Source organism: Leucoraja erinacea, chromosome 1 (assembly GCF_028641065.1).
Source record: "Leucoraja erinacea ecotype New England chromosome 1, Leri_hhj_1, whole genome shotgun sequence".
Classification (NCBI taxonomy): domain Eukaryota; kingdom Metazoa; phylum Chordata; class Chondrichthyes; order Rajiformes; family Rajidae; genus Leucoraja; species Leucoraja erinaceus.
In genome coordinates this window covers 35,375,291-35,398,570 of record NC_073377.1, presented here as the reverse complement: position 1 = coordinate 35,398,570, position 23,280 = coordinate 35,375,291, and the positions used below count along the sequence as shown (strand labels likewise).

General features: G+C 42.6%; 1 protein-coding gene across 2 annotated transcripts in view; it reads right to left on the bottom strand.

Annotated features, from left to right (window-relative positions):
• mtmr12 (myotubularin related protein 12) overlaps nt 1-23,280 on the bottom strand; it is a 77,051-nt gene that overhangs the window by 30,456 nt on the left and 23,315 nt on the right. For both annotated transcript variants that reach the window (XM_055632748.1, XM_055632758.1), the window contains exons 2-8: nt 21,821-21,872; nt 19,481-19,620; nt 15,928-16,000; nt 11,483-11,619; nt 10,568-10,661; nt 2,985-3,123; nt 1,028-1,103 (exon numbers count right to left, since the gene is read on the bottom strand). In XM_055632748.1, the coding sequence (XP_055488723.1) occupies nt 1,028-1,103; nt 2,985-3,123; nt 10,568-10,661; nt 11,483-11,619; nt 15,928-16,000; nt 19,481-19,620; nt 21,821-21,872 (711 nt within the window). The remainder of the gene's footprint in view (nt 1-1,027; nt 1,104-2,984; nt 3,124-10,567; nt 10,662-11,482; nt 11,620-15,927; nt 16,001-19,480; nt 19,621-21,820; nt 21,873-23,280) is intronic.

Genomic DNA, 23,280 nt, shown 5'->3' with positions numbered 1-23,280 from the left:
TGTATTTGGGACTTAAGCAAAACCTTTACTTCCCCAACAGAGGGTGGAATAAATATGAATTGAACTGTTAGAGAAAGTGGTTGAGACAGGCATAATAACAACATTTAAAATACATTTGAACAAGTACATAGATAGGACAGTTTTGGAAGGGATGTAGAACAAATATGGGGAAAATGGTACCAGCTGAGATGGGCACCTGGGTTTGTATGGACAAGTTGGTTCAAGGGATCCGTTTCCGTGCTGTATGATTTGATATATTAAGGAGCAGCACTTCATTGCTGTCATGTTATAAAATTAGAACTGTTACATACAGCTGAGTGTAACCCATTTCTATTCATAGAAGGACATGACATACTTATTCAGTGGGATGAGATGAAAGCAATGGGCAGCAGTTTGATCACTGAAACAAGCTTCAGGCCACTGCCATCATCAAAACCACAACTTATTTATAACAGCACCTTTACTGCAGCAAATAGTTTCATGACACTTTTTAAACAATAATAAAAATAATGCAATCTAATAACAATAATACATTAAAGGTCTTGAGAAAATAAAACAGGGAAGGAAAGAATGATACAAAATATAAATCAAGAACTTGAGGCTGAGAACACCAAAAATGTGACTTAACCAGTGAGTTATTTGAAGGATGAACAAGAGGGTGATTTTTATGGCTGCAAATTATACAACTCTTTGCATATTGTGGAGTTATTTGAAAATAAGGATTGAAATTATCCCTCTGAAGGCCAATGCTAGTGTTAATTGTTTATTTCACCATCAATACCAATAGACTCAAGTTTTTCAAGCAACCACACAAATCTTTAATTTGCAGCACATTTTTGTTGTAACACTGCAGATCATTGTAAATTCAACAAAAAAAAAAGGTTCTAACAAAGCAAAACATTAAAAAGGGTTTAGGGAAAAAGTAACAATCAAGCATTTACCGAATAGTTTGGGCATGAAAGATAATGTACTACTCTCATTAAGAACAGGGAAAGGAGCAAGAGTTTTTTTTAAAACCCAAACTTACGGGTATTCCTCTTCCTTTGTGTTTCTTGATATCATCATCAGTAACAGACGAAGGAACAGCAAAGAACTGTGGAAGTCTATAACAAAAGAATCCAAGCATATTTTTGAAAATATAAAAAGTAGCAATTGAATGACAAACTTGTTGCATTTCACCGATGAAACTCTGTTCATCAAGTTGGAAGGTTTGCCAAGTTAAAGCTGCCTCCCTTCACACTATGAAATCTTCCCGTTCTAAATTCAAATCAGATGAGTGTCTACCACATATAGTTTAGATTTTCAGAAGTTGATTCTCATCTGACTGAACATTTTTAAGAGGAGCAGAAATTACAAACAAGCACTTTCGCAACATCTTTCTTGCGGAATGGAATTCAGCGCCGCCGTTTCAGGGGTGTTAGGGTTAGGGTTTTGGGGCGTTAGGGTTAGGGTCGGGGTCAGGGTTAGGGTTTTGACGAATACAGATATTATAAACGGAGGCGCCGAAACGGCGGCGCTGAAAAGTACCGACCCATTCTTGACCCAAGGCAGTTTCAAGATTCAAGAGACATTTATTGTCACTTGTACCAATTGGTACAGTGAAATTTGGGGTCACCAAATGCATAAATCACTTTTGACATGCAGTCATTGCTCTAATGCAAGGAAACAAAAGACAATTTACAATTTTTTCAATAACTAATGAAATAAGTGATCAAACAATATTGTTGGTGGAGGGATATGAATTGTTCCACTTTGGTCCAAGTACATTGGCAGAAACAAACAAGGTCCTCAGACCAACGCCCTCAGCATTGAACCCTATTTGTACCCAGTGTTGGACAGGCCATATTGTTCACATGCTCAATCATACTCATAAAATAGACACTTTTATCCAAGCTCTATCACAGGAAGGGATTACGAAGTAAAATGAGGAAACGGTGAAAGGTTTCACAAAGTACTCAGGAAAAATATGCTACATCCTCTCTTACTCCTGAGAATCCAGGTACCCACAACCACTCAAAGTGGAGAAGCAACATTTGTGATGGCATGCGAACGGCATGAATTGCCACACATGGCAACTCAGCATAATGGTTGGATAAAGTGCATCACTTCGTCAAGCACCTCCTGTTCCATATCGGTTCGAATTTTTAATAATTTCATTATTTCAGTCCCATTAGGTTATGCAGCACTGCGGAATTTCTACAAAGAACCAGTTTGAAACTACACTTTATTCCAAACTCAAACCATTCCAATGCACTCTTTGGAGACATAGAAAATAGGTGCAGGAGTAGGCCATTCGGACCTTCGAGCCTGCACCGCCATTCAATATGATCATGGCTGATCATCCAACTCAGTATCCCATTCCCGCCTTCTCTCCATACTCCCTGATCCCTTTAGCCACAAGGGCCACATCTAACTCCCTCTTAAATATAGCCAATGAACTGGCCTCAACTACCTTCTGTGGCAGAGAATTCCACAGATTCACCACTCTGTGTGTACAAAATGATTTTCTCATCTCAGTCCTAAAAGACTTCCCTCTTATCCTTAAACTGTGACCCCTAGTTCTGGACTTCCCCAACATCGGGAATAAACTTCCCAATTATCCCGGAGCTCAAAGGAGCCCTCCTTATATTGGCCAACATTAACGTCTCACGGCAATTTATCTCAGCTCTTTTTGGAACTTTGCGGTGTATAAGTTAACTATGGTATTTCTGAATACAAAATACATAAAACCTAAAAATCACTGCTGTTCAACCAGCATTTTTTTTCAAATGCCATGAAAGATGCATATGTAGCATATTTACTCACGTTATTTTGCTCTATATTCTCTTACCGTGAACATGTAGTGTCTCCTTTAAGGTGGGATTTTTAATACAAAGGATTTTTGTTTAGTTTTACTTGGGAAAGTAAAAAGAAATCCTTATTGCATTCCTAACTAAAAGAAATTACTTGGCACAAAGTACAAAATCCAAGAGCTGAACACTCACCGAGGGTCGAGGCGGTAATTTTCATTAATGGAAATTATTCTGTTGCTCAATAGACCCCCTGTGCGCTCCAGTTCTACTTTCCAATCAACTTTGGTTTCAAACATTAACGTTGAAGGTTCGCGTTCAGCTCCAGGACCAACTTGGAGAAAAGGTAAATAATATTTTATACGTTTGCAAAACACCAGTCATTCATCACGTACATTGGAATAATTTTCAATTACTATATTAAATCAAAATCTTACAATTACATCGAAATTCAAACCTAAACTAGATCAAAGACACAACAGACCACAGATGCTGGAAACTGGAGCAAAATAAGTTGCTGGAGGAACTCAGCAGATCAGGTAGCATTTTGGGGAGGGAAGTGGAAAATCGATATTTTGGGTTTAGAATCCTTCAACTGGGTGAAAGAAATGATGTGTTAATAGGTAAAGAATTGTGCAAAAAAAATTACAGAACTATAAAACTAACTGCAAAAACAGGAAAGTTTAATATAAAAGGGGCCATATGCAATTGTGTTATTAAATAGCAGAATGACCTACTTTAAGTAACAGTTCACCAAAAGCACTTATCTGTCATCTTGCATGCATTTCTGCTTTTTGAATAGCAAAATTTAAAGTCAGGATTACTTATTGTACGTTGTTTCTCTTGTGTAAAGATGGCCTTGTGATTCGGATTCAGGTTAGTTTATTGACATACATGTGGGTACAATGAAAATCCATGACCACACAAAGCTCAAAGAATACAAGTCAATGTTAAACTTAATAAATACAACATCATGTGCAAAGATATAGTGCAAAAAATACTAAGGTGCAATAACAGAGCAACTGAATGAGGTGGAGTTACAGTAAGAGTGAGAGTATGTGTCAGCATCTCCCGGAGGGGGATATGAAAGACTCGAGTGGTTCAAGAGTTTGATAGCAATAGGGAAAAAGCAGATCTTAAGTCTGGATATCTGGACTATCTTGTATCTTTTCCCTGAAGGTTGAAGAAAGAACAGAATGCCCAGGGTGACAGGCATTCTCAATGGTATTTCCTGCCTTCCTGATGCAACACACCACTAGGATAGAGTGGATGGCTGGAAGTGATAAGTCTGTAAGAGACTGATTTGCATTCACCACTGTCTGCAGGTTCAGGTGGTCAAGAGCAGCCCGAGATACATCTCCTCGGAATACTTACTGCAGTACATCTGTAGACGTTACAGAGTCCTTGTTGACATGCCAGATTTTCTCAGGAGCCCAAGTAATTATGCCAATGTGCTTTCTTAATCGCCACACCAGTGTGATGGAATCAGGTTAGGTAGCTGGCGATATGGATGCCTGGGAACTTGAAGCTGATGACCACCTCTCCAGCAGCTACATTGATGAGGATGGGGTTGTATTCATCTCCCCTGCTTCCTTGGATCAACAGCCAACTCTTCCATCTTGTAGACATTAAAGGCTAGGTTGTTGTTCTCACATCATGATGCAAAGTTCCCAGTCTCTCTCCCACCCTCAAGGGCCTGTCCCACTTATGTGTCCTTGGCACGCAAATCACGCGACCTCGTCGTCATCATATGGCCGCGCGGGGCCGGTCCCACTGAGAAGCGCGGAGAAGCTCTGAAATTTTGTAGCTAACCAAATCTTCCCGCGCCAACGGCCTGTCGCGTACCTGACGGCCAAAGTGAGACAGGCCCAAGACCCTGGCGTGACGCAACGTCTCACCTCCAACAGCAGCTGAAGCAGGCAAACGATTGCCAAGCTCGGCCTGGGGCTCACGGCCGTTGCGGATCCAGTCTGCCCCCACTCCTACTCCCAGAGCAAGGCCAAGAAAATTGAAGATAGACACAAAATGCAGGAGTAACTCAGCAGGACCAGCAGCATCTCTGGAGAGAAGCAATGGGTGACGTTTCGGGTCAAGACCCTTCTTTCACGCTGAATAAGAGTCTCGACATGAAACATCACCCATTGCTTCTCTCCAGAGACGCTGCCGGTCCCGCTGAGTTACTCCAGCATTTCGCGTCCATCTTCAATCGACGTCATGCGCTCCAGATGGCTGTGCGGGCGCATGACATCGCGCGGGACCGTCGAGCCTCAACGCGACCACGAGGTCGCGTAATTAGCGTGCCAAGGACACGTAAGTGGGACGGGGCTTGAGTCTCTAAGTTAATTAGGCTGGTATCAATTTAATGATTCATTCGCTGTGTCAGACGTCGTTCTGCCATCACTTTGCCACAGCCAGTGCCACATCTGTGCCTCTGTGGAGATAGTTTCTCCGCCGCAAGTCAGTAGGTGGGCCATTGTCTGTTCCTTTCCACAGTTGCACCTGTCAGAGTTCAAGAGGCCCCACTTCTTCAGATTGAGTCCGCAACGTCCTACTCCAGTACGGAGGCGGCTTAGGGCTTTCCAGGTAGTACAAGGCAGGTGGTTTCTTGGTGCCATCTGTTGTTTGGTTTTGGTGCCTGGTACGGTTGGCTCTAGTTCCATGAAGTTGTTCCAACTCTTCAGGCGTTTCTTGGCATGTTGCTGATTGTGCAAGAGATGGCGGGGGTCTGTGTCCGCATTGAAGCGTTCTACTGCAGTTGCCTGATCACGTCTTCGAGATGGTTCATCGATGCCAGCCAGCTCATTAGATGTTCAACCTTTGTCGACGTCAGGCATCCTGTGGTTCACCTGCAGGCAGTGTTCAATGCAGAGTCCACCTTGCGTGCCTGTTTGGAGCGGCTCCAGACGGGGCTTGTATATTCTGCCACTGAGAAACAGAGCACCAGGGCTGCAGTGCGGATTGTTGTTGGGTCACTTCCAAATGAGCTGTTTGCCAATTTTTCAGTGACATTGTTCCGGGTGTTGACCTTTGCCTTTGTTTTCTCAACATGTTGGCGATATGATTACGTGCGATCGAGGACCACACCTGGGTTCTTTGGGGCTTTGCAGTGTTCCAACAGGACATCATTCCATCGCACCTGCAGTTGACGTTTCGCATCCTGGTTCCGGAGGTTTTTGGTGGGTTTGGGCGCAGGGTGTTCTGTTGGTAGTATGTCGTCATATTCTGCAGAGCAGCCTCTAGTACGGTCTCAATCTGGCTGAAGTCGGAGGATTGTGTGGCGATGCATAAGTCATCAGCATACAGAAACAACCTCGTTTTCGGGGTGATGGGTTGGTCATTGGTGTATACATTGAACAACGTTGGGGCAAGGACACTGCCCTGTGGTAGACCATTCTTTTGGCGTCTCCAAAGTCTGTTCTGACCATTCAGGCATACGAAGAAGCGGCAGTTCTCCATCATTGTCATGATGAACTGGACAAGATGAGAGGCCTGGAGTGTTTGGCTTTCATGGTACGGTGGTTTACAGTGTCATATGCTGCAGACAAGTCTACAAATACTGCACCCGTGATCAGCTTCCACTCAAAGCCATCTTCAATGTGCTGAGTGAGGCTCAGCAGTTGTCCTGTTATTGACTTTCCCTGGCGGAATCCAGCCTGTTCAGGCATCAAAACATTGTCTACATCCAGCGTGATGCGGTTCTAATGATCAAGTTGGCATTATACTAGGCCACATGGTCATGGGTGTATAAGGAGTAGAGCAGGGGACTGACCATACCACCTTGAGAAGCACCAATGTTGGGGGCCAAGGTGGAGAAAATATGACCAATTCTCACTGATGGAGATCTTCTGGTCTGGAGGCCCAGAGGCCAGCTGCAGAAGGACGTCCAAAGGCCAAGGTGTCGGGAGTTTAGTAGTTATATTATTCAGTATTATGGGGTTGAAGGCGGAGCTGTAGTCATTGAAGAACATTCTGACATGGGTGTTATTATTGCCAAGATTATTCACCCTCACAGACTTTGATCAATATAAATCTTTTAATACTGGTGTTTATATTCCACTCAGGAATAATAATTCGGTCATTCTCAAAACAGGCAAAAAGCCAGTAAAACTAACTGAAAATAGTTACTATAAAACTCAATTTAAAGAAACTGATGTTTTCTTGGTATGCATGCTGCAAAGATCTTATTTCCTTTACCGTTTCATTAGAATGCACAAAGGCACCCCTGTTATAGTTTAAATTACATTAAACAGAGCAAGAGGTATGAGAAATAAATGTTAAGCAAGGACAGTGAACACCCAGGAGCTATCCATTACTTACCCAGGTCATATTGCAAGAGAAAACAATTTGAGTGGATATATTACCAAAGCCTGTGATATAACATACAGTGACAACAATATAAAATTGGACCCATACAACCAAGGTGAATACTGTTCAAATCTCAGGATGACACTCAAAATATAAAGTGCACATTCTGCACTTTTTGGAACACTTCATATACAATTCTAATTACTATATTACCAAAAAAAACAGGAGAGGGTGCAATAAATCTCAAGCGAATTAATAATACAAGGATTAAGAATGGAAGAACTGGAAAACCTCACACCAGAGAACGCCCCAAGATGATCCAATTCGAGATCTTTAAAGGGTGGTCTAAGTAAGTATTAACATGTTTAGTATCTGGTCATGAAATCTGCAAGAGAAAGTTGCCCTGATCATGCACCATCCAGCCTGCACCTCATTGACAACCTCCATGTAATCCCTAAGGCTTCATTAAACATTTGCAGGCTGTGGTTATTGGAGTGGCTCAGGGACTATGCTCAATTGTTGGATTGTTCTATTTCCAAATGTGTTTATGATGCAAAATAAGGTGGAATTGAAAGTTGGATTAGAGGACCTAAAGAGGCTTCAAGGGGATATAGATAAGTGAGTAGCAAGAAGAAAGCAGATGTCATATCATGTGGAAAAATGTTAACCTACAAAGCCAATGCAGCATTGGGATGTGGGAGGAAACCCACACGCTTGCAGGGAGAATGTGCAAATTCAACACAGACACTGCCCGAGGACAGGATCGAACACAGATCCCTGGCGGGTGAGGCAGCAAGTCCACCAGCTGTACCACTATATTTTCTTTTCCAACACACAAAAAATTATATATTGATAATTTTGGTTACTAAAAAAAAAAAGAAACTATCCATTTTCAGTCTTAAATCTAAGTGACGTTATGTCCCCCTTTACAGCTACTGTAAGTTTTAATTCAGTTCAAGACTATGGGGCAGTACATTGGCCATAAAGTTGCTGTAAAGTTGCCAGAGACCTGGAATTGATCCTGATTATGGGTGCTGTCTGTATGGAGTTTGCTCCTTTTCCCTTTGATCGCATGGGGTTTCTCCGAGTGCGCGTTTCCTTCCACATTCCAAAGGTGTGCAGGAACCTTTTTCAGACCCAACCCAAAACGTAATATTTTTCATTTGCCCAGAGATTCTGTCTGACCTGTTGATTTATTCCAGCTTTTTGTGTCCATCTTCAGTTTAAACCAGCATCTGCAGTTCTTTTCTACACACACGATACTATACGATAGAACTTTATTAATCCAAGGAGAGAAATTGTGTGTGTGAGTATATAGTTATATATCTATATATCTATATATTACTAAAAGTCTGATCTTGACCGCTTTTAGCCCGCTGTGCTGCGATTTCCGAGAGACCGCCGCCACCTACGGCCGTCATTTTTGGCCACCTCACTCAGAGCCCCCCTCCTCCTTCATGGACCAGAGGATTTTTCCCATCGATGACAAATCAGAGAGATATTAATGTTTTTAAAAGAATCACCATTCTCTCTGCTGCCCCTGCTGGAGGGAAGGGGAAGGACTATAAAACCAGGAAGTGGTGTGCCTCACTCAGTCTCTGCAAGATGGATGAAGCCTACATGTCTACTCAACTGTGAGTCCCCTTAATGTGGTTTGAAAATGAAAATATGGTTTGTTTGAAGTAAAAAGGCACTGCCTGCAAATGGTTGTTTGGGTGCTTTGGCTTGAAGTTGAAAGGCACTACTTACTGCAAATGGTGGCTTGGGTGCTTTGGCTCGAAATTAAAAGGCACTACTGCAAATGCACTTACTTCCTGTTTGCACTGTATATTGATTTTAGATAAAACGCTACCACTTCCGGCTGTGATTTATGGCCATCTTACTCAGTCCCCCTCTGCTCAGCAGGTGCAGAGAATTCTTCCCATCAATGAAAAATAAAAGTCTTATTAGTGTTTAAAAAATGTTGAGAATCTCTCTCCTGTCAATCACGCCATGAAGGCCAGACCTTTTCCGGTGGGAGGGGGAAGGGTTATAAAACCCGGAAGTGTGGGTGTGGCTCAGTCTCTGCATGATGGGGGAGGGAGAGATCACGACTGTCTGAGCAATGAATCAACTGAACACACTGAATGTCTACTGAACTGTGAGTTTGGTGTTTTGTGTGGTTTTATGGTGGTTTCACCCTGCATGAAATGGTATGAAGCTGCATTTGAATTTGGTGGCCTTGCACCCTGCTTGACATGGAATTTCAAGGAATAGTCATGAGTCAATTGCCAGCCCACCAGCTGTGAGTGAGCTGCCAGCAGATCAGGCTTGAGGAACTGAGCTGCCACCCCCAAGAACCCATACCAGCACTCTAGAAAGCCCCCCCACTGGCCACCAACATTGGAATTGGTGGAGAGGTGGAATATTGCATCGGGGGAACAGCCCTCCCGTGTGAACATTGGACCCAACGGGTCCCACGTAGTCTAGTTCATATATAAATATACACTTTGTGTTCTCGTTTATAACATTGTTTACAGTGTACTATGTTTACATATTCTGTTGTGCTGCTGCAAGTAAGGATTTCATTCGGACATGAGAGAATAAAACACTCTTGACTCTTGACTTGCGTTGCTAATGTGTGGGATAGAACTAGTGTACGGGTGATCGGTGGTCAGCATGGACTCGGTGGGCCGAAGGGCCTGTTTCCACGTTGTATCTTTAAATTTAACTAAAACCCAGAGGAAATCTAAAGAAGGGTCTCTACCCGAAACGTCACCCAATTTCTTCTATCCAGAGATGTTGGCTGCTCCATAGAGTTCCGCCGCACAATTAAAGCATGGAATAGTCTTCACCCTACTATAGGTACCCAACCAGAAGCAATTAAATTTAAGATAGCTTTTTTTTTCCCCAGGAACCCTTTTCTGTTTAAGTCCAAGTCAAGAGTCAAGAGAGTTTTATTGTCAGGTGTCCCAGATAGGAGATTGAAATTCTTGCTTGCTGCAGCACAACAGAATATGTAAACATAATACAGAACAGGAGATAAAGGTTCACTGTGTCTATATACCATAGACCATCCATATATATATATAGATAGATATAGATATAGATATAGATATATATATACACACACACACACAATAAATAAACATGTAAAATGCAATTGGCTGTTATTTTTCAGAGTTTGGTGGTGGTGTTTAAATTCCATTTTGAATATTTTTGGAGAACCAGGAAACCAAGCAGCAAGTGTTACTCCAGGGAGTAACTCCAGCTCCAGCGAGTGAGTCTGCGTTGGCTTTCAGCGGTCACGGCAAGTGGACAGCAATGGCAGCCAGATCTCCCACCATGCAAAGGGAGGGAGAAAGTGGCCGACGTCGGCTAGTTGCAGTGGCACATGTGCACAACCACGGCAGGCCCTGCTTTGAGCTAAGCTGGTTCGATCTGTTGTATTTATGCACAAGTTAAAACAAGTAAGAGGATTTATGAGGTATTACCTTTAAGACCACCAGCTGGGCCAACGTAGGAGAAAGCAAACAAACATTTTAAAGAAGTTGGATTCAAACAATGGTGAACGATCCCTCGGATCAACTGAAAGAAAAAAAAGACGTTTGCAGTGAAGGTATGAAATGTGAATGACTTATGAGGGGGGGGGGGGGGTGGGAAGGAAATGGGAAAACACCAGAGATAACAATAAATTAAATGATTCTATCCATTCCAAAGTCAGAAAGACTGAAAAATCATGTATTCAAGTGGCCATACCAATTTTATTCCTTCCAAAACAGGCTAGGTTTTACAAACAAAGACAAAGTGCTGGAGTAACAGCAGGTCAGGCAGCATCTCTGGAAAACACAGATGGGTGATGTTTTGTGTTGACCAAGTTAGTTCAAAAGAAGATAAATTTCCCCAACTTTAAAATAAATCTCAAATTGCAAATTATTCCCCGACACCCTCTTTGGCCCCTGCCCCACGCTCTTCTCAAGCATCACCAATCATTGTTTTTTTGGTGACCACTGCATTGGCTTGGAGATCAGTTGTGAGAGATGTGATGATCATACTACAATATTGTTAGAAATGAAGGTGTTAATACATCAAGATCAACATGAAAGTTAGTGTTTTATAGACAACCATAGCATTCCGTATTTGCATTGAAATAATTTCCTTAAAAACATCCATGCTTTTGAGAATTTTACGGAAATAAAATTGTTTAAATATGGCCACCCTGTCCAGTATCATGAAGTAGTCACCACGTGGGTTACTCATGCACATATCATGGTTTTCACAAGCAAGGAATAATTTCAAACATGGCACGAAGAACATTTACTGTGAAAGCATTTTTCAAAAATAGCAAAAATATTCAAGAAATGCTTGATTAAACTATATTCTAGGCAGAAATTTTGATTCTTATTTACCCTTCTTGCATCCTCTTCCTTGGAGTATCTTAAACCAAACTGAAAGACCCGAAAGTCTTTGCAGTAGAGAAGCAACTTCTCAGGTATTTTGTTCTTTATAGCACCAGGCAGCAATGGCTTCTTTTTATCATCATAAACTGAAGAAAACATACAAAAGTTACAGGTTCATCTGAAACGATTTGCAAGTCAGAGCAGCAACCGTCAACTTATTTTGTTTTTTAATCAATGTAATATTTTTGAAATGTTATCGCTGTTATTATGTGGGCAGCCAAATGTGTGCACAACATTATCCTATCACCAGTAACGTGATGGTAGTTGATTAATGCGCTCTCAGTGATGTACAATAAGGAACATACATAAGCCAGCAGCCCCGAGGTCATATTTTCTGCTCATTTAAAGAGCATCAGTAGACATCTTCCATTCTACCCCAGGCAGTCGATGAGTGTCTCCCGTTAAAGTTGAAAGACAACTCCAACTCCACACTTTTCTTCAGGACTGCACTCGTGAGTCAGCCTAAAGTGTGTGCCTTCAGGTTTCTGGAGCAGGAAGTGAAGATGCAACCAGATTTGGATTTGCCACAAACAAGGCAACAGTCGACGTTTGAAATTAATGGCTAATTATAAAATTTTCACGTCAACCTTGCCATTAAGCAACACTTTAACCAAACCAGAAATACATTAGAAATACAGCACGGAAACAGGCCCTTTGGCCCACCGAGTCCACGCCAACCAGCCATCCCCATACATTAACACTATCCTACACATACGAAGGGCAATGTACATATACACCAAGCCAATTAACCTACAAACCGGTATGTCTTGAGTGTGGGAGGAAACCGAAGATCTCGGAGAAATTCCACGCGGTCACGGGGAGAACGTATAAACTCTGTACAGACAGCACCAGTAGTCGGGATCGAACCCGGGTCACCGGCGCTGCAGGTGCTGTTAGTCAGCAACTTTACCGCTATGTCACCGTGCCATCCCACACCACTTTCACTATTATGAAGCCAAACCGCAGCAACATATTACTGTTAAAATTGTTATTGTTATTATTGCTAAAATTAAAAAAGATCTGAGATTAGGAAACAGCTACACAAAGACTTTACCCAATATAACAATAAATTAAGAGCACTAGGGTTTGTCACTTGGAAAGGTCCATGCTCCTGACCGACTGCACACTGACCAGTAAGCACACGAGGTAGAATACCCAGGTTTTTACATGTTAATGGTGAAGCTGACAGAAATTCAGACTTGCAGTACTTCACCAAAACTATAGAGAAAAACTTACAGGGAAGTATATAACCATGTCAAAAATTAAAACTTTATTTCAGATTTGCAACATTTACAGAGTGCAACATCGCAACAGAGCATGAAGATAGCCAACACCACGATCTTCAGACATTCTGTCTGTCTTGGTTATGATACGGTCACAGATACTTCCTTCGTTCTCTCCATCCTTTACCTTCTCCGTATCTTAAACATGTTCAAATTCTGACTTTCCTTTGTTCTGATAAAAGTACAGTGACCTGTAACTTTCTCTCTTTCTTTCCAGATATTGCCTGATCAGCTAAATATTTCCAGCAATCTGTTTTTATTTAATAAACCACGTGAGTTGTAACTGTCATTTGAAATATCAAAAGGCTCTGACTGAGCACAGTACATGTCTGAAGGCACCCTTTAAATAATAAAAAGTAAAATAGGTTTTTTTTTAAACTTATTTTCAAGTGGACAGAGACACTTCCATTGCACTTTGCCAACACTTGCGGTGTACAATTTGGTTCTCAAATAACAGCAACACTATTTCAAACTTACTTCATTGGTTATCTAGGTCAAGACAAGTGCATGAGTAACAAGATGAAATCATGTTTAACAGCATATGTATAAGGCCAATTTGACGCTACTTTTGATAGATACCCATGTAAAACACAACCCATTGATCCTCTATCCTTTAAATAATAGGTTAATCCAAATTCAAATTCAAATTCAATTTAATTGTCATCCTCTATCCTTTAAACAATAGGTTATGTTGCTTTGAGTGGGATGTGAACAAAGTTAATGGAATAATTATTTAACAAGTTTTGTCTCTCAAATCCTTCCCTTACAATAAGGCTCAACGTTCGCAGGTAACAATTGTTCCTTGCAGTCATACAATACAAATATAGCATACGTGTAGAAGCCTCAGCAGGGAATGGCAGCTGGTAAGCTGGTCAAGAAATCAAAATTGCGGTTATTACAGATTAAGGGTGGCACAGTGGTAGACTTGCTGCCTTACAGCGCCGGAAACCTGGGTTCAATCCTGACTACGGGTGCTGTCTATACAGAGTTTGTATGTTCTCCCCGTGATCATGTGGGTTTTCTCCGGACACTCCCATTTCCTCCCACCCTCCAAAAATACAATCAATACAATACGGTTTTATTCGTCACATTGCACATAAAATGCAAGTGAAATGAATTTGCCAGCAGCGGTGCAATGAAAAAGAACACACAATACACACTAAATATTTAACACAAACATCCACCACAGCATTCATCACTGTGGTGGAAGGCACAAAAATTGGCCAGTCTTCCTCCATTTTCCCCCGTGGTCGGGACCTCAACCCTCCGCAGCCGCGCTGCGGGCGTCCAGATGTGCAGACAAAGTAAAAAGTCCAGGTAAGTCCTGAAACGGTGCCTCCCCCACCGGAGACCGCGGCTTCAGGCTGGTGTAGGCCGCAGGCCGGCGGTCGTAGATTTAAAGTTCCTGCCGCAGCCAGAAGCATCGCAGACCTCATGGCCGGCAGTCGAAGCTCCCCGGCGATGGACCGCGCTCCTGATGGTAAGTCCACGCCACGCCCGCGGTAGAAGTTGGCCGCGGGCCAGCAGTCGGAGCTTCTTCTTCTCCCCGGGTCCCCCACGAGGGATCCCAGGTTTGTAGGTTAATTGGCTTCAGTAAAATTGTAAATTGTCCAGAGTGTTTCGGATAGTGTTAGTGTATCGGGGCGATCACTGGTCAGCACGGAATCAGTGGGCCTGTTTACCAGAAGGGTCTGTTTCCACTGCGCTGTATCTCTAAAGTCTAACGATCCAAGGCTGGCAAACCGAATGGATAATACAATACAACTTTATTTATCCCAAGAGGGAAATTAATTTGCCAACAGTCATAAAAAGCACAAACTATATGAAACATGATAATAAAGTGACGAGTGGTAAGGCTTTGGGGATGTGCAAAGATTGAGGAGGTGGGGGAGGGGGGGGGGGGGGGGGGGGGGGGGGGGTCAGTCTCAGTCTACCCCACAAAAGAAGGGGGAGGAGTTGTAAAGTTTGATAGTCACAGGGAAGAAGGATCTCCTGAGGTGTTCTGTCCTGCATCTTGATGGAACCAGTCTGTTGCTGAAGGTAATCCTCAGGTTGACCAGTGTGTCATGGAGGGGGTGAGCTGTATTGTCCAAGATGCTCCGCAGTTTGAGGAGCATCCTCCCCTCCAAGACCAACCTCCCGTGAATCCAACTCTGCCCCCAGGACATAGCCAGCCTTCCTGATGAGTTTGTTGATCCTATTGGCGTCCGCAGCCTTCGCCCTGCTGTCCCAGCACACAGCAGCGAAGAAGCTGACACTGGCTACCACCGATTGGTAGAACATCTGCAGCATCTCGCTGCAGACGCTGAAGGAGCGGAGCCTTCTCAAAAAGTACAGCTGGCTCTGTCCCTTCTTGTGCAGGGCCTCAACGTTCCTGGACCAGTCCAGTTTACTGTCCAGGTACACTCCAAGGTATTTGTACTCCCTGTTAAACTGCACATCCACACCCTTGATGGAGACAGGGGTGTTACTCTCCTCCTAAAGTCCACCATCAACTCCTTAGTTTTGTCGGTGTTGAGCTGCAGGTGATTCAGCCCACACCACTCAGCAAAGTTGTTGACTACACCTCTGTATTCAGCTTCCCTCCCCTCACCTCCCCTCGTGTTAAAATTCACTGCCTCGGAGGGCGGTTCTCTGGATACTTTCAAGAGAGAGCAAGATCGGGCTCTTAAAGATAACAGTCAGGGGATATGGGGAGAAGGCAGGAACGGGGTACTGATTGTGGATGATCAGCCATGATCACATTGAATGGCAGTACTGTCTCGAAGGGCCGAATGGCCTACTCCTGCACCTATTGTCTATTAAAGCACTGGAGAAGTCAAAAAACATGACTCTCACAATGCTTCCCGGTTTATCCAGGTGAGCAAAGGAATGATGGAGCAGGTGGATGATGGTGTCCTCAATCCCCATCTTTGTTTGCTAAGCGAACAATGGTCACCAATAATGTAAATGAACGGCAGAAAAGGCTAGAAGACTTTAATGGACTCATCTTGAGCACTGAGCTCACCTCACACAAAAACACTGTGGTAGTCACAATCAGTAGGTACGTAATCAACAAACCACAAACTACTCGAGCAAAAATAGTTCAATGGCCTTTATTCATTACATTACCTCCAAATATCTGGTCCACGCAAAGTAAGGATATGTCATTTTCACCCATCAGTTTATTCCTATAGGATTGGTCCTGAAATTATAGGAAAGACTCGTTTACACAGATATAAAAGGAGGGTAGTCAGGCCAATGGCTCGTACTCCTTCATAATCACAGCCACCAAGGTCTTAACAATCCTAGATAACCCCCCCACCCCCACCCCGTCCTGCAGTTACATAAGTTTATTTTGGCATTACCATTGAGGAGCAAAATTTATGCTTTATTTAGGTTTATGCATGCAACGTATAATGTAGCTACCTCATCACCATTAACACGCCCCCTCACATCAGTATAACTATGATCTCCTCCCTTCTCCTACTCCCATTTTGTCCTGGTACGCCTGAAGGCTGGGTGCAGCCAGTACTGGGACGTGTGTGCCATGTGCTATATTAAAGACTCTAGTAAAGGTTACAGTGTGTCAGACTAGACTCCTTTACAAGTAACATTATAACCATTATGTTCCCGATGTTGGGGGAGTCCAGAACCGGGGGCCACAATTTAAGAATAAGAGGTAAGCCATTTAGAACAGAGACGAGGAAACACTTTTTCACACAGAGAGTTGTGAGTCTGTGGAATTCTCTGTCTCGGGATTGGTCCTGAAATTATAGGAAAGACTCTCTTCTCTGGATGCTTTCAAGAGAGAATTAGATAAGAGCTCTTAAAGATAGCGGAGTCAGGGGATATGGGGAGAAGGCAGGAACGGGGTACTGATTGTGGATGATCAGCCATGATCACAGTGAATGGCGTTGCTGGCTTGAAGGGCCGAATGGCCTACTCCTGCAACTGTTGTCTATTGTCATTAGTAGATCAATCAAGCCTGTGTTGCCATTCAAAAAATAACTAATTTGGTCGAAGCTTCAGTTACATTTTTCTACATGTCTCATACAAGCCATGACAGCCCTATCAGCCAAGGATCTATTGTTGCCAACTAGAAATAAAGAAGGACTTGGGCTCCACAACCAATTTCCAACAAAAACTCTTCAATCTGAAGTAATTCCTCATTTGGATTTTAAATGGCTGACCCCCTATTCTGATATTTCAACCCCGTCATCCTGGATTATCTCAAGAGAAATATCTTCCCTGCATCTATCCAGTCAAGTTCATTTTTTCTAATCTCCAATGAGAACAGATCTAGATACTCAAAATTATCTTTAGGGGCTACATCCTCCATCCAGAAATTAGCCAAATGAGTCCTCCCATAAGCTAATGAACCTTTTCTTAAATGAGGAGGTCAATGCAGAATATGTGATTCAAGGCATGATCACATCAACAACTTGTACAATTGTTGCAACACTGTACATTCTATCATCCACTCTCTAACATTTAGAGATTAAAAAAACAAATAGACATAATGAGTGGTGTAATGACACCACTAAATGCCTTTCTCAATTAATTTGCCATATTGTTCCCAATTATTTACCTAATTATAGGCTTTAGCTCCACCTTATTTTCTATATACTTTTCCAAAATAATTCACTGGAACCACCACTACCACACACACCTGCATTTTCAATGGCCAATTTGATAATCAGTGCAGGTTTGACTGCAAATACAATTATAATCCACAACATCCAAGTGCCTCCGGAATCTTTGCAGGGCTATTATTCATTGAACAGCTGAGAACAGGTCACTCCATCCTATTTACTTACCTAGAAAAAGTCTGCATTTATTCAACTCCCCTACACCATGCTCCAATTAGTCATAACATAAGAGTTTTCAACCTGCAATGTGATCTCAACCCCAGTCACATATTCCCAACCCTACGCTATTCTTCCCCCCCCCCCACAGGTACCTTCCTCCGCAACCACAAGAGATGGTACACATGTTGCTGCATCTCCTCTCACCCATCCTGGAAATAGGAAGTGAGGGGTGATATTTGGACACATGCAACTGCACACCGCTCCCTCGCTTTCTATGTCTCCTCCCTCCCACTAAAGTGATGTAATTCTATTACATTCTGGATAACCTTTCATAACTCTTCTAGGGCAGCAGAGTCCACGTTCTCCTGGCTTTCACACGCTTGCAGGCCTTCCATGAAAGCAAACCAAACCAATTTAAACAACTTTCTCCGAACCAAAATATTTACACATGATCTATCACTTTCTCCTAAGCAATCGTTGTTATCAGCAGCATCACGTTTCCATTGCCTGAACTTGTTCCTTCTCAAAGCCCCTCCTATATTCAATGTCAATGTCAAACCAGTTACTTTATTTAAGCACGCACCTGCTTCTGTCCTTCAAATCTGCTATTGCAAACCAGCATTCCAGCCAATGCCCCTTGCCAGTTGACAACTTCATTTTGGCCTCTGCCAAACATTTTAGCTTCCTAAAATAAACCGGATAAAGCTGTACAAGATGCGTAGGAAGGAACTGCAGGTGGTGTTGTACCTAAGATAAACACTAAATGCTTGAGTAACTCAATGGGTCAGGCAGCATTTCTGGAGAAAAGGAGTAGGTGATGTTTCGGGTCAGAACCCTTCATCAGACTGATTGAGTCTGAAGAAGGGTTTAGAAACATAGAAAATAGGTGCAGGAGTAGGCCATTCGGCCCTTCGAGCCTACACCGCCATTCAATATGATCAGGGCTGATCTTCCAACTCAGTATCCTGTACCTGCCTTCTCTCCATACCCCCTGATCCCTTTAACCACAAGGGCCACATCTAACTCCCTTTTAAATATAGCCAATGAACTGGCCTCAAATACCTTCTGGCAGAAAATTCCATAGATTCACCACTCTCTGTGTGAAAAATGCTTTCCTCATCTCGGTCCTAAAAGATTTCCCCCTTATCCTTAAACTGTGGCCCCTTGTTCTGGAATTCCCCAACATCGGGATCAATCTTCCTGCATCTAGCCTGTCCAACTCCTTAAGAATTTTGCAAGTTTCTATAAGATCCCCCCCCCTCAATCTTCTAAATTCTAGCGAGTACAAGCCGAGTCTATCCTGTCTCTCTTCATATGAAAGTCCTGACATCCCAGGAATCAGTCTGTACTCCCTCTATGGCAACTCTGTACTCCCTCTATGAAATAGGTGACATTTCTACCTGAAATGTCACCTATTCCTCTTCTGCAGAGATGCTGCCTGACCCATGGAGTTACTTCAGCATTTTGTGTCTTATTTAAGCCTCACAGAATGACACGGGCTCTGGCCTAGGAGCAGAGCTTTCTCCAGCCCTTCCATACAATGAAATTAGAAGCCGTCTACAAAACTCAGATGCACCTCCTGCACACAGAGCACTACTTTAAACATTCTTGATGGGTCAAGGTCATTGCATTCAAGGTTGATTTCCCATCCTCAAATAGGTTGTGGTCAGCCGCCTTCTCATAGAAGTAGCTCGTCTGATTGAGGTACTCCCAGTGTTGTTGGCTAATAAAAGAAGAGGAACTGGTAATACATTTCCAATCGTGTTACTTGAAAGGTAACCCAATGGTTGTATTCTGCCTGCTGCCTGATCCCCAGGATAGTCAAAACCTTGAGGTTAAGGAAACACTATTGGAAAAGCCTCATCTAAACTTACCACATCATCCACCAGCTGCTCAGCACTTAAAAAGGAAATCTTGAAATTTGTGCAGATGAGTTTTCCATAAAAGCCCCGTTGTAGGGAATCTTCCCGACTATATTTCACAACAGTGTTCGCTTCACAAATTACAAGTTCCCCTACGTGAGACAAAGTGGAAAATATTAAAATAGTAGCAAATCATTTAATTGTATTGACATACAGGAAATGAAAAGGACTATTTATCAGGACATTCATGAAGTATTTCATCCCAGTTAAACCCTTTCACCAAGGAAGAAACATCATTGATAAAGTGTGATGCCCAGAACCAGCACTACCGGGATGAGGCAGAGCAACTGACAGTGTGGTGTGGAGAAAATAACCTGCTCCTCAACACCTTAAAGACAAAGGAAATAATAATAGACTTCAGGAAGAATAAAATGGACATGGTACCATTAATTATGAGAGGGGACTGTGTGGAGAGGGTGGCGGATTTCCGCTTCCTGGGAATCCATATTGAGGAGGATCTGACGTGGAGCGTGAACATCTCTGCGCTGCTGAAAAAGGTCCAGCAGAGACTGCACTTCCTGAGGGTGCTCAGGAAGAATAACATCACTCAGAGACTGCTGCTGTCCTTTTATCGGTGCTCCATTGAGAGCATCCTAACATACTGTGTATGCGTGTGGTACACCAGCTGCACAGCGGCTCAGAGGAAAGCGCTCCAGAGGGCCATTGACAACGCCCAGAGGATTGTCGGCTGCCCTCTCCTTACCTTGGAGGACTTACACAGTCCCGCTGCATCAAAAAATCCCACAGTATTATAAAGGACATTTCCCACCCCGGACACTCCCTGTTTGAACTGTTGCCGTCAGGCAGATGGTACAGATCTACAAGGACAAGGACAAACAGACTTAAAAACAGTTTTTACCCCACTGCTATAAAGGCACTAAATGTAGCTGCCAAGGAACGCAGGGGCGATACATACTAAGGGACTGTGGTACACTGTGAAATCGACAGAAGGATGGAGGGTTGGGTGTTTATGCGTGCTATTTTCATGATATTTATTTTAGTTGTTTATCTTTTTTAATATTTTACCTTGTATGTATCGTTAGCTTTTAGAAATGTTTGAATGGTGCACTGACTGGCTGACATTTTAAAATTTTGTTGTATATGGTTTATGTTACAATGACAATAACAAAACTATTCTATTCTATAATACATTTTTTTTTTTTAAACACGGCAGATCAGGCAGAACCTGTAGAGAGAAAACCACAGGTGGCATTTTGGTTCAGGATCAGGCTGAAGTAGTCCCAATTCAAAATGTTGACTCAATCTACACTTCACACAGACTTGGAAATGCAGCCAACACAATCAAAGACCTCTCCCACCCCAGTCATTTCTTCTTCTACCCGCTAGTGTCCGGCAGAAGGTACAGAAGCTTGAAAGTGTGCACCATCAGGTTCAGGAAGAGCTTTGTCCCTTCTTATCAGGCTTTGGGACAGTCCTCCCATAAGCTAATCCAATTCACTGTCCAATTCACCTCTATCCCATAGTGGGCTTTGGGCATTATCTATGGATCAAGATCCTACTTCGATTCCGGATAACCATCCAGACCACCTGCAATATTGCCTGTTTTAATGTCACCTGCAAACTTACTAATCATGCCTTGTATATTCTCATCCAAATTATTAACATAAAAAGTATAAACACCAATGGGCCCAGCATCAATCCCTGTGGCATACTATTAATCACAGGCTTCCATTCCAAAAAACAACCTTCCACCACCACCACCATATTTCTACAGTTCAGCCAATTCTGTATTCAGTTAGTAGCTCTCCCTAGATCCCATGCGAGCAAACCTACCTGAGCAGCCTACCATGCAGTAAACTTAAAGGCCTTGCTGAAGTACATACAGACCATATCTTCAGCTCTTGCCCTCAACCTTCTTGGTTACTTCCTGAAAAAAACTCAAACAAGTTTGTGAGCCACAATTTCCCACACACAAAGCCATGCTGACATCCCTAAACAACCCACATGTTTCCAAATATATACATATCTTATCCCTCAGAATCCTCTTCTCCAACTTTCCTACCACAAATGTTAGGCTTACTTGTCTATAAATTCTAGCTTTTTCTTTGCAGCCTATCTTACCTAGACATTAGCCATCCTCCAGTCTTCCAGCACCTCACCCATGCCCAATGATGATGTATATCTCTCATCTAGAGCTCCTACAATTTGCGATTCAATAAATCATCTATTTTCCAAAGGAGATTAACAGATAACAATCAACGGTGTCACTCTCTCTAAATCTCTCCCTCAAAACACAAAGTAATTATTGTAGAAGAATATTATTTTTTTTACCTGGTAGTAAGTGTGGCTTTAGGTCATCATTACCATCCTTTTTTTTAATTTCCTGAAAAATATAAATTTTACATTGATTTATAAGCAAGTAAAACAATACAAATCTGGATTAACTATAGGACAGTTATTTATTTTACACATTGCAGCAAATGTATTGATCGAAAATATATGTTCCACAAATTTACTATTCTACACCCATATGAATCAAAATTATCACCATTACAAAAGCAGCACAAATCAGCCAAAAAAAAAATTACAATCCTGATGAAAGATCAGACTGCTTCTCACTCTGTAGACGATTATTAACCAAATATTTCTAGCATTGTTGCATTTTTATTTTGGATTCAAAGCATGTGCCATGTTCTGCCTCTGTCACCAACCTCATTCTTCCAGCTCTTGATAAAAAGCCCGGCAATTAGGGCATTTCCCGTTATCACCCAAGTGCCTTTTAAAAACATTGTTTTTCTGTCTTAAATTCAAACAGTAAAATACAGACTGCAAACAGTACATAGAAAAACAAGCTGAACTTTCCTTTAATCCTATTCCTACATATAGTTCCCCAAATATTATGACTACTCTGCTCCCAGAAAAGGATCACTATTAACCATTTCACTTGTCTCAATTTTATGTATCGCACATCTCCCTTCTAGTTTCCTTTTCTAACCAATTACCATTTTTGTTTAATTAAACTTCTCCAGCACTGGCAACATCCTCATCAGACTCTTCAAACTCACTGCTATTTATTAAAGGTACACAAAAATGCTGGAGACACTCAGCAGGTGAGGCAGCATCTATGGAGCAAAGGAAATAGGCGATGTTTCGAGTTGAAACCCTTCTTCAGACCGATGTTGGGGGGGGGAGAAGAAGAAAGGAAGAGGCGGAGACAGTGGACTGTGGGAGAGCAGAACGAAGGAGAAAGCAGGAACTACCTAAAATTGGAGAAGTCAATGTTCAAGCCTCTGGGGTGTAAACTACCCAAGCGAAATATGAGGTGCTGCTCCTCCAATTTACGGTGGGCCTCACTCTGGCCATGGAGCAGGCCCAGGACAGAAAGGTTAGATTCGGAATGGGTGGGGGAGTTGAAGTGCTGAGCCACCGGGAGATCAGATTGGTTATTGCGAACTGAGCGGAGGTGTTGGGCGAAGCGATCACCAAGCCTACGCTTGGTCTCACCGATGTAGAGCAGCTGACACCTGGAACAGCGGATGCAATAGATGAGGTTAGAGGAGGTGCAGGTGAACCTCTGCCGCACCTGGAAAGACTGCTTGGGTACTTGGATGGAGTCAAGGGGGGAGGTAAAGTGACAAGTGTAGTATTTCCTGTGGTTGCAAGGGAAAGTACCCAGAGAGGAGGTGGTTTGGGTGGGAAGATCAAATTTATTAAGATCAAATTGCTAATCTACCTCAAAAAACTGCCATAATTGGATTCTAGATTCCTTTAATATCCAAAATCTACCCACC